This window comes from Mirounga leonina, unplaced genomic scaffold, assembly GCF_011800145.1.
Source record: "Mirounga leonina isolate KUSES-001 unplaced genomic scaffold, KU_Mleo_1.0 Mir_177, whole genome shotgun sequence".
NCBI lineage: Eukaryota > Metazoa > Chordata > Mammalia > Carnivora > Phocidae > Mirounga > Mirounga leonina.
In genome coordinates, this window is record NW_023270459.1 from 8,631,335 (window position 1) to 8,647,469 (window position 16,135).

Here is a 16,135-nt window from a genome sequence, read left to right on the forward strand (position 1 = left end):
GGTAGCCTTTTTGCCACTACGAGGAGAGGAAATCTCGGGAACACCATTGGCTAAATCTCCATCACTTAGAGTCAGACCAATCCCCAGATCTTTCAGTGACTTGAACCACTGAATCTCTGTAGTTATAGTTGTAAAGACAGTTTGAATTGGGATTCATTTGTGGCAACAAAATATGGGAGGAAAGTGGGCAGAGAAAGGACCACCTGGCAGTGGCCTGTGTGAAGGAGGGGAGTTGCCTTCCCAGGACAGTGTCAGAAGGACCCCAATCATCCTCCAGTGAAAATGCTGGGACAAGCCCAACTGATCCCACCACTTCCCTCAGGACCCTGGCAAATGTCAACTAGATCCTATGAGATTAAACCATCGAGGCTGGCCCTTTGGCCCTGTGACCTCCAACAACCAAGCCACTGGCCAAGTTTCTCACTTGTTACCCACTTGTTTTGGTATTGCATAGTGCAGAAAGAATCTTAATAACAGGCCACATTTAGTGAGCACTTCCTCGTGCCAGGAACTGTGCTAAGCTTTTTATAGAAAGACAAATGCACCATGAAAACTGCAGCACAGAAAGGCTGAGTGGCCCTAACTGGGCCACACAGCTCCTAAGGGCCAGCACCAGAGCCCTCCGTCGTGCCCACTGGGAGGAATGGGAAAGCAGGCCTTCGACTGGCCCCACTGGGTGAGGGGCTCTGGCGGTGCCCTCCCAGCAGCAGGACTCTGACTATCCCCATGGCACGTAGGCCTCAGACAGGGACAGCACAATTGGGAAGGCATCTGGCTGGAAAGGAAATAAACAAGGGTCTCACCAGGCCCCCTGGCCCTGCAGGGATGATGTCGCCTGGCCACCCACTCGAGGCTCAGACACAAATATCAACAAGAAATCCACCAAATTCTCGGACTTTACGAACTTCCTCAGTTCTCGTCTCAGGGAACAGTGGATGAGACACTTGGAAGTCACCCCTGGGCCATGGAAAGGTTTGGGAAGGAAGGGGAGAGGAGAGGAGGGGACAGAGGAGATGAAGGGGGCCTCAGAGCCTTCTAGACTTCCCCACCCCACTCCAGTCATGTGGGGTGTGGGGGACTAGCCAACACCCCTGCGGCAAAGCTGCAACCCCCCCGCCAGGTTCCCCTTCTGCCGCTTCCCTGCCCGGGGGGCCTTCCTCAAAAGCGCCCGCCGGATTTCCCTACAGGGCCTCTGCTGCAGCAAGAAAGTAACTCCCACTCCAGTTCACAGCCAGACCCCGTGGTTGAGCTGGGGCGTCTGCTTCCCCCCAGAAGTTGCCAGATCGGCCAGATCCTGCAGGGGGAAGGCATGGCCTGCCGAAGGACTCACTTAGGTGACGGAGGAGGTCCCTTCACCCTCTGAGGTTCCTCGGGAGCAAATGTGGGCGCCAAGGTGCATTGGTGCTCCTCCAGGCCATAGGGTGGGCCCCCGCGAGGGTCTCTCTCACTCTGTTTAATGACATGCCCAGGCCTCCTGGGCTCTGCGCCTCTGGATGCCCATGTGTATCTCTACTCACTTTTGCATCCCTAGTACCTGGGACATTGCTCGGTTCAGACCCTACTTCATAAGCATTTGGTCCTTGAATGAATGAATGAACGAACCAATGAGTATTTGATGCACAGATGAGTTGCAGAGAGGCCTGGTGACAGTGAACTGCCTAGCCTCGGGGAGACAGATTTCAACTGAACCCTGGAAGGAACTTTCTCGTGGTAAAAACTACAGGAAGAAATGGCCTCAGGATGCAACGCCCAGTAATACACATCTGCAGCCTCAGGGTGGCCTGCCTGCAACCAGAGATTCCACTCCTGGGAGCTTCCCTAAGAAAATAATTGTGCAGATGATCAGAAAGATTAGGTGCAGGAAAGACAAAATGGAAGCAAGTCCTATTATGCTCTGCAGGTAGGGGATTGCCTAAACCATTTTATAGATGCCGATTTTTTTCCCTTTGCTTCTCTATATTTCTAATATTTTCTCAAAGAACATATTACTTGTGTGAAGCTTTAAAAAAAAAAAAAAAGCATAGCTATTACTAGAGAACAGGAGTCTGCAAAGGACAGCTCATGGGCCAAATCCACCTGCTACTTGTTTTTGTAAATAAAGTTTTATTGGGAGACTATCACACACTTCCATTTATGACAGAAGTGAGTAGTTAAAACAGAGACCATATGGCCTGCAGCACCTAAAATATTTATTATTTGGCCCTGTACAGAAAAAGTTTGCTGACCCTTGTGTAGAATATTCAATGACAAAAAATAAATGGTATATATTTAAGTAAAAACTATAGCGTATAGAATTATGTGCAGTATGATCCTATCTTGCTAAATACATCTCTAGGTCCACAGAGGGACTGGAAAAGGATGTGCTGATTATCTCTGAGTGGTGGTGAGCATACATATTTAAAAGTTATTTTTATTTATCCATATTTTCTAAATGCCCAAGACGAGTAAAATGACAAAAATGTCATTGGACGACAGCAATAGCAACAAAGAAGTCAGGAAGCATCGCTCTTGGCGGATGCCAGGTGGAAAGGGTTTGAAGGTCACCCGTAAGGGATTTTTCAGAGGGGGTCAGGCCCCAGCTGAGAATGGACCCAGCCCTGCCAACCTGCCTCCCACAATAGCAATTATTTTATGTCACACCTCAGCTCTGCTAAGGGATGGCTTCGATTTTTCAGGGCAAATTACTTAAAAAAAAAAATTAAAACACCTATTTTAGCAACAAATTCAACAGAACATATTTAGCGATGAAGAGACACACGAAGCTGTCTCTGTCTTCAAGGAAACAACCACTGCATATATTTTATGTTGAACTAAACATAAGCAAGTTGGAAATATTCCAAAATGCCTCTCAAGATGATTGAAGACCAACCAAGGGTGTCCAAAAACCACAGATGACAACCACTGAGTTGAGGGTTTCGGGGCATTACTTTAATGAGGTGAAGAGAGCTTCGTGGTGGGGTCCTGTTTCGTCACACATCAAATGGCTTTGGAGCTGAGGTCAGACAAGAAGACAAAACAGGTGGCCACCCGAATTCCAGTCCAACAAGCTGCCTCCACCAGAGAAAGAATGGATTCCTCTGTGGAATGTTCTGGACCCAAGGCACAGGGTCAAACACAGGAAAGTTTCCCAAAGGTGGGCTGCCTCCCAGGAAAAGCTGAAAACTGACCCCAGCCTCTCGAAGCAAGCGACCAGGTGCTGAAAGCCAAGCCCACCCAGCACCCATGTCCTCCTTCCAGCACCTGGCTGGGCCGCCCCCACCTCAACACGGTGCAGTGGGCAGCCCAGCCAAGGAGTCAGCTTGTGCTCTGCCTCATGCTTCTCTCCAACACATGTCACATGCCCCACAAAATCCCAAGGCTCACGGCAACAAGGAGATGGGTCCCCCAAGAAGCCAGGCCCCGGACCACTTTCCCCTGGCGGGAGAAGAAAACAAAGCTGAGCACGTGAATCCCACCTGTGGTCTGCCCAGCTCCCTTTGTGCCTCGGCCCACCCATCAGGTAGCCGTCGGGAGTGCTCAGACACGCATTGTTTTGGGGCTCTGCAGCCTTTTTTGAAGCTGTGGATCAGGGAAAGGATGGTGGCAAATCTCTGTGCTTAGCTTGGCCCTGTTTGTCACAAGCCAAGCCTCGGGTTCTCGGTCCTGTCTCCCCAGTAGAGTTTAGGGGCGCACCATTCATTTCGCACATTATGTTGACAAGCCCTGTTATTACGGGTGGTGTCAGTAACTAACCACAACAGCCTTGGCTGGCTCCGCACCTTCGTCCCCACGACATACCGGGACTCAGGGGAAAACAGTGAGTGGAGCGCAATACAAAATACGTAAATGGAAACACAACCCCAGGAAATCGAGTGCACTCCTGACAAAGAAAAGCTAAACCAGATATGCCTCGGGACTTAAGTGGGGAGGCCCGCCCACCGGAGAGAAAAGCCTCGAGCCAGCCAGAGGGGACCTGTGTCACCCACGCGGCTCCCAGAGGACCTGCCACCCCCATGCCCCACACCCTGCTCAGGTGCCTCCATGCTCAGGTTCTGCCTGAGGGGGCAAAAAAAAAGCCCCAAAGCTCTGCCCAAGTCCTGCTCCGCTGAGCTCTTCTGAGAGGGTCCACGGCTTTCTGAGAAGGGCTTTCCAGATGGTTCCTGGCAGCAGCAGTGCCAAACTCCACAGCTTAAGTAAATGTTGCTGTAGCCCCGTCCTGCCAGGAAGAGGCAAGCGGGACCCAAGGCTCCTTTCAGCTGCTGCGAGGCTCACTTCCTGGGGAGAACAGAGAGCCTCCCCCACCACCTGCCCCGCACCCTGCTGGAGAGCCCCCTTTCCTCTCTGCACCCCTTCGTCCTTCCTCAGTGGGCCAGGCCAGTCTGCAAACGTGGAGGGAGGAGCCTGAGGACGGGGAGGCAGAGGGAGGTGAGAAACCCAGAAAGGCAGTAAGCAAGCCCAAGGGGCGCAGACGGCAAAGGTCCCAGCCCAGTCATCACGAATTTGGGATGTCTGCACAAATCCAATCTCCTGATCTCTGCAGGTGTTTCTCCTCCCCCACCATCAATGCTCCAAAGCAGCTCGGCAGTTAAAGGAGTTAACCGCTCACTCCACCTCTGACCTCACAGGCTCAGAAGGCAGCAAAGTGCTCCCAACACGGATCTTTCCCCAGGATTCCCTCTGCCCTCCATCTCAGGAGCCCCATGCATCCTAGTGGTCTCCCTCGTGAGCCCAGTGGCATCTTGGGGGCCAGTTGAAGCTTGCCCCTGACTCCACCCCCCTGAGATAGCAGAACCCCCTTCCAGAATCTTCTCTTCGAGGAGGGCAGATGCAGGAAATGGCTGAGGTATAAAGCAAGGAAGCCTTTCATGCCATACGTCCTCAAGAGTGGGCTTCTTCTAAGTGGGGTCCAAAGCTTCATGCCAGAGAAGGGATTCAAAGCATAAGGGATCTGAGTGAACAGGAGGACCTCAGCTTCCTCCAGACAGAGGCTGCCCAGAGGCTGATGTCACGGGCCGTACATTCCCAGGTACCTGAAGGCACAGCGAGAGAGTGGGTGAAAGGCGGCTCCTAGAATCCCATGATCCCTGCCTGCTTCTGGCCACACGTGGCCATCTGTAAGGCACACTGCTGACTGCCACCCCAACACACCCAAGGTGGCGGCCAGAACCCAAGCGTGGGACCTCCCGTTCCAATCAATGGGAATCACGTGGATAACACTCCACACTCTATTTTGAAAGCTGCCTGCTTATCTTTGCCTTGTTGTAACCTGTCCTCAGCGAATCTGTGCTTTTCTTACTACCATCAAATTTAGAATTAAATAAATGCATACGTTCCTGGGGTTAACGTGCGTTACAGAAGGGACGCCCAGTGAGCACTTCGGGCCTCTCAGAGCGCTGGGTGGGAACGCAGCGCCTTGTGGAGCACTCGAGGGGGGACCCTGGCCACGCGGTGCCCACCATGAGGATGGGCAAGTTGAGGTGGTGAGCCGCAAACAACGGGGCCGAGGGACCCTGAGGCCAGGAGTCGGATCCTACCCCCACAAAACGGTGTCCGTCCTGGGAACCTACAGGACCGTCGAGGAGGCTTTGCTTCTGGGATTTTACGTCACCCGTCTTTATATCACACTCCCAATGTGAAGACTTTTAGAGCCAGTATAATTTATCTCTTTCTGAAATGCTAAGTGACAGCGCCATCGGGCAGCCCCGTGCAGGTGGGATTTACAGCTCCATGCAAGGGGGCGAGAGAGGCAGGAAAAGCCCCAGAGTGGTACCGAGTGCCCCCATATCATTCCTTCTGGACACAAGAGAATCAAAGTGCACGCAGTGAAGGGGAAGTGTATAAAAAGGAGTCTGCTGGTAGGCATCTGGCTCCTAGATCAGGAGGAAAAGCATCTGAATCCCTGCTCCCTGGGTGCCCAGACCCAGCGGAAAGGTGAGAGACCAGAGGGAGGCCACCTGGCCCTCTGACCTCCGCCCCGTCCAACCCCCGCCAGGAGTCAGCCCAGTTAGCCTAGGCGGGGGGGCCACCATGCGGGCGGGAAAGGCCCCCAGCGTCCGCCCGGCGACAGCTTCGGCACACACAGCCGAGCCTCCGTAAATCTCCACAAACACAGCGGCCGCCCGCACACACTTCCACATCGGGGATGGAAGGGCTGCATATGGCGCTCCGTTTTAACAGCTGAGCTTTAAAAAAGTGCAGCTTTTCATCTCACTGAACCAGCTCCCAAATTAGGGGGTGGGAGAGGGAGGGGGCAGCAAAAACAGGGAAGCTGGAAAGGGCAGGGGGAGCCTTCCACAGTAAATTTGATTTTACAAGGAATTCCAGACTATTATCTGCTCAAAAGGTCCCTCTGGAAAATGACACAATATTCCCTGTTTGTCATCCTCAAGTTTGCTAATTTCAAGAAAGTCATTCCATCTTCGAAAAGGGACTTGTTTTTCTTTTTTTCTGTTTTTAATACAAATGAAGGAGTCTATCTAGGAGGGATCACTCACATGCCTCAGATGGGGTTAACAATTTTTAAGTAAATTTGTAAATGGGATTATTGTTTTCCAAAGTTCTGCTCAGCAAAGAGATTAGTTGCCACAATGCCCACGGGGCGTCCCCTGGTCCTTTGAATTCCCTGCCTGGAGGCTGAAGGTGTTTGCAGAGGAACAGGAGGAAGAAGCCTGATAGGGCAGTTTTCCTGGAATTGCCTGGAAACTTTTACTTTCTGTTTCCTCTGCTGATAATGACTGTCTTCGGCTCTGCAGCCAGCTCCCCTCTTCCCCCTCCCAGCCCCCTGTTGCTGCACGCCATCCCCGAGCTCCAGTATAAAGTTTGGCTTTTGCAGCAGGAAGCAGCTGGGCCAAGCAACCAGCGAATGATAATGACCTCAGAAATCTGCTGTTCGCTCGGCAACAATAGGGTGCTCAGTCTACTGGAAAATTGTGTTCATCAGCTAACTCTGCTCAGTTACTAATTGACATTGCCAAATATTTTAAGAACAATTGGAATGCACAAGCAAAAAAAAAAAAAAAAAAAAAAATGAAGATCTTAATCCTCAGACTTAAATTTTTTTCTTTTTCTTTTTCTTCCCCCCCTCCTTCTTTGGGGTGCCCAGATTTGTTTGTGTGGAGCAGGCAGTGGTTATCAGGAATGGGGGCAGGGAGGAGGAACCACGTCAGAAAAAGAGGTGGAAAAGAAAGAAAATCTATCATATCACTGTACGCCCGATGTGAATGCAAGGGAGCCCAGGATAAAGGCCTTTGATGCCTTGGTCAATGGGCCTACACAGGATTGGAGACCCAGCATTTCAGGAATGCGGCTCAGGCAACAAAAGAAGACCCCACAAGGCTTCCAGCCCAGCTGATCAAATAATCCTTGACCATCTCAAAATATTATACCAGAAGTAGCAGGGGTTAACACTGTTTTCATCTTTGCATCTCTCCCTGGCTTTCCATTGATCACGTAACTTAGCCGACTTTATTTAATGAACAGAGGGTCAACGCATTCAATTACCCCCTTCCCACCATCAACACTTCAATTAGCCCCTCTCCAAAATTATGGGGAATGCAGAAGGTAACTGCCCTGTTGGATATAATGAACAGTATCGTTTCTTAGTACATTAAGTTTTAATTATTCTGAGCGTGATTTCCAAGGCAAAACCCAAAGAAACAGAACTTTGGTCGTCTTCTGGCTCAGAGCAAAGCTCAGAGCTGAGCACAGTCTTAGTCGAGGTTTTGGGGAGAGATGCAGAGATTAATGCCATCGGAGCGTTTGCACGCAAGCCAGAAAACGAGGGAGCGTCAAAACAGCTTTCTAAATGTCATAAAAGAGTAAAAATTTATAAGCTGCTGCTTTCCAAATAGTTTCCCTTTGCGCCATACACAGAGGCAGAAACAACATCTACGATGGTGTGAAATTACTGGGAAGTCAAATCAACAACAACAACAACAACAAAAATAAAACAAAGGGGAAAGATGGGGAAGTGATCCATGTGACTGGTTTTGTCCATTTTCTGTTAGAAAATATGACCTCTCAATTTGTCAAAGGTCCTAGTTTTCGCGGTTGATCTTAAGCTCGGTTCTCAGCAGTTTGGAGAGCCAAAGAACAAACACATTTTCTGGTTCACTGGAATCACTTTCACATGTTCACTGATTCAAACATTCTTTTGCTCACATAACAAACAGCTGCATCCCACATTAGCCTAGCCAGTGACAGTCGCCCATCTCGGCAGTAACTGTTTGATTGCAAACTTGACCCCTTCTTCGTCTCGGTCTGAGCAAGACATTTTTAAACAGCCACTCCGTTCCCAATCCTCCTTTGCAAAGAATTACATCAGATAACAAAGGACGTCTCTGCCACTCATTGTAAGCCTTCTTCTGGAGATCTGTTCTAAGAGGCTCTCTGTAAAAAGGTTTTTTATGATGAATTCAGAACTACTATCATGTTAAGAGCAGCGATTTATAAAGAAGAATTCACTGGTTAAGATCTGAAAAAATAGTTTCTCAGGCCCTACTGACCCAGTTTTCAACAAAAAAAGAATCAAGTGATGCAAATTAAGTTTTGCGACATTGTTATGCAGTCTGAGAAATTTGTAAAACCGTGTTTTGCAGTTATTTCTTAATAGAAGCCTTAATAAGTACTCCTTTCTTTACTTAAGGGCTTAAAGATTTTTTTTTCCCCCTTCACCTTGCAGGTTTCTCTCTAACAGGTAATAATAAAAATGCCCATTGTGTCAAGATTTTTATTTAAATGCTTATTTTAATCGCACTCTATACGAGTCATACTTGTTAGAAATCAGAGGGAAGACTAACCAGATTTGGTTAAGGGTCCTAATCCCAGGAAAACCTGAATGCCCCAGGCGTGCGGCTGATTTGGCCTGCATATTGGTATGCCATCAATTTTCCTACTTAGTCGGAAAATTATGAAAGGGTCTAATTTGAATATGAAGAAAACAAAGAAGTCAACCAGAAATGAAAGAATCAGTATTCACAATTGTAAAATACTTCAATGAGGGAAATAAAAGTGAGAAGATAACCACAACTCAAGAATAATTCTCCTTTGAGTTGTAAGCCCGGTTGGTTCTTTTAAGCAAAATGCATTTTTGCACCAGAGTATTTATAGATATGGAAACTACAGAGATAGAATAGCATGAGGCTATCACTTGGCCAGAAGGTGGGAAAAACATGGTAAACACGTCATTAATAAAGCTGAACATTTGGTGCCGGAATATTCTGCTGAGACCTTTTCATTTCAGCGGGTCTGGGAGAGGGATGAAAATCTGTCAATGTTAACCCCACATCACTCCAAAAACTTAGGGGAGCCAGTCTGCCCTCAGCTTTCTGCCCCTTAAAGGCCCCGGATCCAAAAACAGTGAGGGCGCTCCCCAGAACGAGGGACCTCTCCCTAGGAGGGTGGAAATTGTGCCTCCCGACCGAGGGGGGCCCGCCTGGCACTTGGCTGCCCCTGCACGCACGAGAGATCCGTTTTGCTGGAGTTCCTGCCGTCAGGCTGGGGAAACTCGCACACCCTTCCTTGGCATCTCGTACGGTCGGTGCAGCGGTCACTCGGCGTGCCGTGGCCTCACCCCTCCGCGGTGCTCGCGTTCCTGGTCAGACTCTGCCAGAGGGCCTCACCAGAAATAAATCGCAAGCAAGTCTAGGACTCCAGGAGTAGACAGTGTATTTCATGGGTATTTAAACAGCGGCATTAAGTGCTATCGGAATCTCTGGAATGTGCAGCTCAGATTTATGCATGTTAACAATTCTTTACTGGTTTGTAATAAGCCCGCAGACTCCCGCTTTATTTTAATACTAATTTTGTCCTGGAAGAAGGGGATGCTGAAGCATGACAATAATGACCAAACTAAACAGGCATCTCCTTAATAACTACGGAAGCCAACTGCTTCCAGTACGAAAATATTTATCGAAACCCAGAAGGGGAAAAAGGAAAAAGAGAGAAAAAAGAAAACTTTACCGAAATGACCCTCACCAGTGTGCCGCCACGCCTTTAACAGTGGGCAATGCGGTGCCTTGAGGTGCCTCAAACTGTCTTTCATTTTCTAGACTTAATGGCTGATTGCAGAAATCAATGTTGCCATTAGTAACAGGGTATTTGTTATGGCATGATTTCCTCTGTTGTTAGGCTGCAGAATGATTACAGTATTAGCGAGATGCTTTCTTTATAAAGGGCTAGAGATATAACTTTCAATTTACCATCCATTAGAAAGGGACTTTGAAAATACGGATGCAGGCAACAAGCTTACCTGCTGTTAGGTAGCGATTTTAATTTAGCTGTCTTCGGCTAGTGGGCTTTTTTTGTTGTTGTTGTTTTGGGGGCTTCTTCTTTTTTTTTTTTTTTTCCCTTTCCCCCAAGCGGGCCAGGAAGCTTCAGCATTTCACAGACATTCTGATGACAGATTTTCTGCTTTGCTATTTTAGACCCCAAAGCTGTATCGCCCGTGTAACACAGTACAATTTAAGACACGCAGTCGTGCATCTGTGTTTCAAACCTCTGTGTTTTTCCAAACCGTCAGAGGAGAGTGGTGTGGTTCTTCAGCTTACAGGGGCCTGGCAGGTGAGGCAAGCTGTAATTTTTGGAAGGGGATGGGAGACAGGTTTGGCCTGGGGGAGGGAGAGTGGGGTGCCCAAGTGAGACAACTGTGGGAACATACTTAGGGGGAAAGATGGTGAGGGTCTGAACTTACACCTTCACATCCATGGATGGAGCCAGAACACCAGCTCCCAGGTTCCAGAGACGAGGTGATGACGAATGGGGGGAGGGGGGGAGGGGCATAAAATGGGGTCGGGCAGGCCACTGCTGAGGAAGGGCAGGCTCTACCTGTTGGCGAGCGGACCAACTGGCCATCTCTACCACACAGGAGGATCAACTCTCCTTCCGGGCAGCCAGTGTTCAAGGGAAGGCCAAGGACTCATGAAATGCTAGCCTTCCCTTGAGGCAGGGCAGAAAGGCAAGGCCCACATAGGCTGTGGTCTACAGGACTGACTTGGAAAAGCAGTGAAGGCCCTTCCCGCCCCCCTCCCCGCCCCCCGAGGCCTGCGTGGAGCCAGGCCCCCTGGACGGGGAGAGCCCGCGTACCAGCCGCTCGTCCCCCATCTTCCCTGGCAGCCTACCTGAGGAGGACGGCGAGGAGGGGTGCGGGCTGTCCTCCTGGGCACTCCCGGTCTGGGAGAGCCCGCCGCCGGCCCCGCTCTCCTCGGTGACGTTGGAGGAGCCCGGCGTGGTAGAGCGGCTCACCGGCTGGGACTCCTGGTCACTGCCCGAGCCGCGCCGCTCGTCCAGGCCCACGTGCAGCCCATCCTCGTCGCCCTTGCGGTCCCGCTTGTGGACGCGGGAGTGCACGACCACCTGGTGGTAGGTGCGGAACACCCGGCCGCAGTCGGGGCACTCGGTGGGCTTCTCCTTCATGTTCCCGGGGCCCTGCAGGTTATAGTCGAGCGCCTGGTTCAGCCCGTGTGACAAAAACTCCCGACTGCCTTCTAGAGGGTCGAGCTTATTTGGCAGGTCTCGCTGATTGCCCGCTTTAGTGCTGTGAACCAAATCAGCAGGCATTTTCTGCTTGGAGCCATCTGCTCCCACTAGCACGTACTCCCGCCTCTCCTTATCAAACATCACTCCGGCGTTTGCCAAAGCGTCTTCGTGGTTGCGCTGTAGCTGATGCTCTTTAGACAAGAAGCCGTGTTCCATGGCCATGCCCCTGGCCATGAGCTGCCAAGCCTGGTAGCTGCTCACGGGGTCCATCTCGGCAGCTTTGGCAGCCGCCTGCAACCGCTCGATGCAGCTGGATTTCAGCGGCGGCACGAGGTTGAGGCATCCCAGGAGGGAGTGCTTGTCGCCCTCGGGGACACCGTGGGCCATGCTGGAGAGAGGGGACAGCAGCTTCCCCAGGACCTCCCGCTCCTTCGTGGGCAGCTCCCCTTTGCTGTAGAGCTGGCTGGGCTCGCTCAGGCTGGCTTTGTCCGGGGCCACGAAGCCGCTCTGCAGGCAGGACAGGTACCTGGAATACAGGTTGGCGTGGGCCTCCTGGGACATGCCGCCCACGGGCACGGGCACCTCTGGGTCACTGGGGGACTTGTTCTTCACCGACAGCTTGTTGAGGTGGACCTTCATGTGGTTCTTGAGGAACCAGGGCTCCTTGAAGCGGCGGCCGCAGATCTGGCAGCAGTGCTCGAAGGAGTCTTTGTGCTTCCGCATGTGGCCCTTCAGGAACCACGCCTGGCTGAACACCTGCCCGCACACCTCGCAGCGGAACTCGTTGGCCGACTGCTCCCCGCCGCCGTTGGGGCCCTGGCCCTGCGCCGACTCAGCGGTGATGTGGGCCTTCTCCACGTGGCTGATGAGCTCCTCCTCCTGCGAGGCGGCGAAGTCGCACAGCGTGCACTTGTAGGGCTTGTGCAGGATGCGGATGTGGCGGTCCAGCTCCTCGCGCTTCTTGAACTTGCCCTTACAGAAGGTGCAGCGGAAGCCGGCGGCCGGGACCACCGCGTCCTCCTGCACGCTGGCCGGCTTGGGCGAGGGCACCGGGTTGGCCGCGTCGGGCACGCTGTGGTTGGCGGGCAGGGCCAGGTTGCAGGTGGCCAGAGGGGCCGGCTGGGCGTGCGGCAGCGGCTTCAGGTCCGGCCGGGGCTGCAGCAGGCTGCTCTTCAGCTGCTTGTCCCGCAGGATGGCCCGCTCCTCCAGCTCGTGCAGCAGGCGGTTCTCCTCGCGCACCCGCCCGCGCCCCTTCCCCAGGTTGCCCAGCTTGTGGGTCCGCAGGTGAATCTTGAGGTTGCCCTTCTGCGCCGCCCGGTGGTCGCAGTAGGGACACTTGAAGGGCTTCTCGCCGGTGTGAGTGCGCATGTGCAGGGAGAGGATGCTGTTGAAGCGGAAACGCTTGCCGCACAGCGGGCACGGGTACTTGCGGTTTTTGCGGGCATCGTCCTCGATGTCGCTCATCTGGGACATGATGCCCAGGTTCTGCCCGTTGAGGAACTGCTGCAGGTCCACCCGCCCGTTGAGGCTGGTGTCGACGTCCCGGCCCAGCTGGTTGGCCAGCAGCGCCATCTGACTGCCCATGGGCTGGCCACTCAAGGGCACGTGGGCCTTCTCGTCGAGCGGCGCAGGGGTCTTCTCCTCCGGGTTGGGCCGTGGATGCAGCTCGGGGAAGGCATGGCTGAGCTGGGAGGTGATCTGGTGCAACTTCTGACTCATGGCATACTGGCCGTTGAGGACAGGGCCGCTCAGGTGGGGCTCAGCTTCGGGCGCCGCCGAGGACACTCCAAGGCACAGACTGGCTTCTTCCATCCCTGAAAACAAAGCGAGAGTTCAGATCTGTGCCAGGTACCGTGGCGCAGCGAATCAACAGCATCAGCTGGGGAGGGATTTGCATTTCATGCCTTACCTACACATAATAATGCTAAGGAATTATAGTCAAAAACAATAATAAAAAGATGAATTATTAAATGCCAATTATGCAATATGGCATTGCTCCTCCAATTTGTTTTGGCGATAGATCGTCTTCCTTGTATTTTCTATTTACCGACTGCAATTATTCATTCACGTTTAAATTATTAATGTTTTACCACTTTCAACACCTAACAACAAATCAAAGGTCTACGTGTTAAACTTTTCCTCCTGTCCCCCTTGTAGCACCTGCACCTGTTGGTTCCGTTCAGAGTTTGCCCCAGAGCAGAATGGCTTTCACTGCAAGACCAGAGACTCACTCGGAACTTTTGTTTCCGGTGACTATATTCAATACATTCGCCAGTCTGAGATGAAAGAGATTATTTTATGATTTGGCCCCCAAAAATAAAATAAAAAAAACCCAATGGCATGATATTTACTGGTACATAATAAAACAAGATAATGTTTTGGGAAAAAATAAAGTAAAGGATAGGCTTTAGAACAATAAAAGGGATTTTGCTTTAGTCAACAAAAAGTGCAGTAATATCTCATTAAGCTGATTAGTATGCTGCTTAGAAACAGTACTAGGTGCTGTAACACATGATTATAATCATAAAAATCCTTCAGTGTTTGCAAGGAAGCATTAACGAGGTATATTAAATTTTAAGGAGACTGCGAGTAGCGGCTTTGCAAACCTCAGAGATTAAGATTTAACCCTTATGTTACGAAACACTGTTATTTTGTCATTTGGTAACTGTGCCCATCAAAAGAAGTATAAATTATCTGGTGATGGAATCTTAGTGGATCGTCGAGACTGTTCATTTTTGGGTGGGGGGGCGAAGACTTACACCATTTAATGGGCTCTCCCTGTCCTTCCACTGGCATGATATCCCAGGCAGGGACTTTGACTGGGTTTAAAGAGATCCTTTATAGAACTACATAAAAACCAATTAAAATCCAGGGATGATGCCATAGGAAGTCTCAACCAAGTTTGAGTGTTTTTAATAACTTTCCCAGTATACAGTAATGAGTACAAATTGTACCTGCAGTATGTGTTTTGCAGAAAATTAGAACTCAAAGCTGTTTGTTAAACACTAACACTCAAAGCTGGTCTGCATAATTGCTTTCAGTGCTCCTCTCTGCCCGCTCCCCAGCCTGTGCAGACCTGCGAAGGCCACACTGCTTGGGGGAAGGGTGGAAGGAACGCCGCGCACGCCTGCCCCCCTCTCCGCATCACAGCATGCGAGGAGCTCAACTTTGAAAGGCAATGAACCCATGCCTGGGTCCTTCTATTTCCAGATCTGTCTCCCAGTTGAAGGAGTCCAAATTTGCTTCCTGCCATTGGAACCGTTTTTGCACATCCCAGTGTTTACATGTGTTGGCCAGCCAGGTGGTCTAGGAGCAGCTCTTAACCCCAGCCAGGACTGATTCCTGGGCCAAGCAGTTCCCTCGGGGGACTGGTGGGGACAGAGCTCAACTGTGCAGGAAATGCATTCAGCCCTGGGGGGTGGGGGGTCTGCTACCTACCAGGCCTCCTGCCAGGAAGACTGTGACTGGCATGGAGGGTCTCCAATGGGAGACCTAGCTTCCTTGGCAAGAGGACAGGGGCTGTGAGTCCGTTTTGCAAGGGAGGGAAGAAAAAGACATGAATGTTTATTTGCAGGAGAGAGAAAAACTGCAATCACCGGCTAGCGGTGGCCATGAATGATGACATGGACACCTGCACACATTCGTACACACTTGGTCACTTGTAGAAGAAGAACGCTTCCAAGTCGCCATCTTTCCTTTTTGTTTCTGGTGGCAGTCTACACGGAAATTAAAAAAAAAAAAAAAAGTCCATTTTGGAGGCTGGTCAGAAAGGAGTATTTTGTCATGGAGATTCTTGCATTCATTCACCAAACTTGCTGAGTTCCCTCTGTATGCCAGGCCCTGTCCCTGGCGCTTAGGACACTGTGGTGGACAAGACTGGCCAGCCGCAGGGCTCACAGCACCCACTGACCAGCAGGGAGGAGCAGGCCCAGTGGGTAGAAGTTGCTAAGGCAGGACTGGTGCCTGGAGGACCCCAGGCAAGGACTCTAACAGCCCCCAGGGCCCTCTCTGGAGCCCCTTCTCCACCTTCAAGCTCCATCCAGCTGTGCTGGCTCCTCTCCCAAGCAAACACGGATCATGACCCTGAAGCCACTTGGGAGTGCTCAGAATTCCACCCAACAGCTCTGGGGAAGTTTGGAAAGTCCAAAGCCAACATGGTTGGCCCACGTCCAACGGCTGCCCAGTTGGCCTTCTCTGAAGACATGAATCCAGAAAGACAGGCTATTTTCAGGTTGCTGCTGATGAGCTGAGCCAATTCAGCAGGAGGGAGAGGAGGCTGAATGTGAAATACAGCGAGACTACAAATCAGGCTGGATGAGGGGCATCAAGTTGAAGACCATCCCCCTGTCCCCATTCGTGCTGGGTAAGTAACAGCTCAATTTGTTAAATAATGAATATGGGGAGTTTTCAAGTTAGGTTTGGATATAGAACTCTTTTATCATGTTAAAAAAATTTTTTTTTCAGTCAACAAAGCTTTTTTAAGGAACTGGTCTTCAGGTGCCATTGCTGAAGCCTCAGCTGAGGAGAGGAAGAATGTTCTAGAATGTGCAAAGGTACAGTCGGCTCCTTGTCCCCTCATGCAGGTCTGAGCTCACATAGCCCCTTCTCACAAAGACCACCATGCCTCCCTCATCAGAGGCTGTCACCCCCAGCCTCTCTTCACCCATCACCTATTTCCTTC

General features: G+C 51.1%; 1 protein-coding gene across 1 annotated transcript in view; it reads right to left on the bottom strand.

The window, feature by feature from the left end:
* ZNF536 (zinc finger protein 536) overlaps positions 1-16,135 on the bottom strand; it is a 314,215-nt gene that overhangs the window by 219,141 nt on the left and 78,939 nt on the right. Inside the window, exon 2 of the mRNA XM_035023538.1 lies at positions 11,097-13,268. Within this exon, the coding sequence (XP_034879429.1) occupies positions 11,097-13,266 (2,170 nt within the window). The 5' untranslated portion in view covers positions 13,267-13,268. The remainder of the gene's footprint in view (positions 1-11,096; positions 13,269-16,135) is intronic.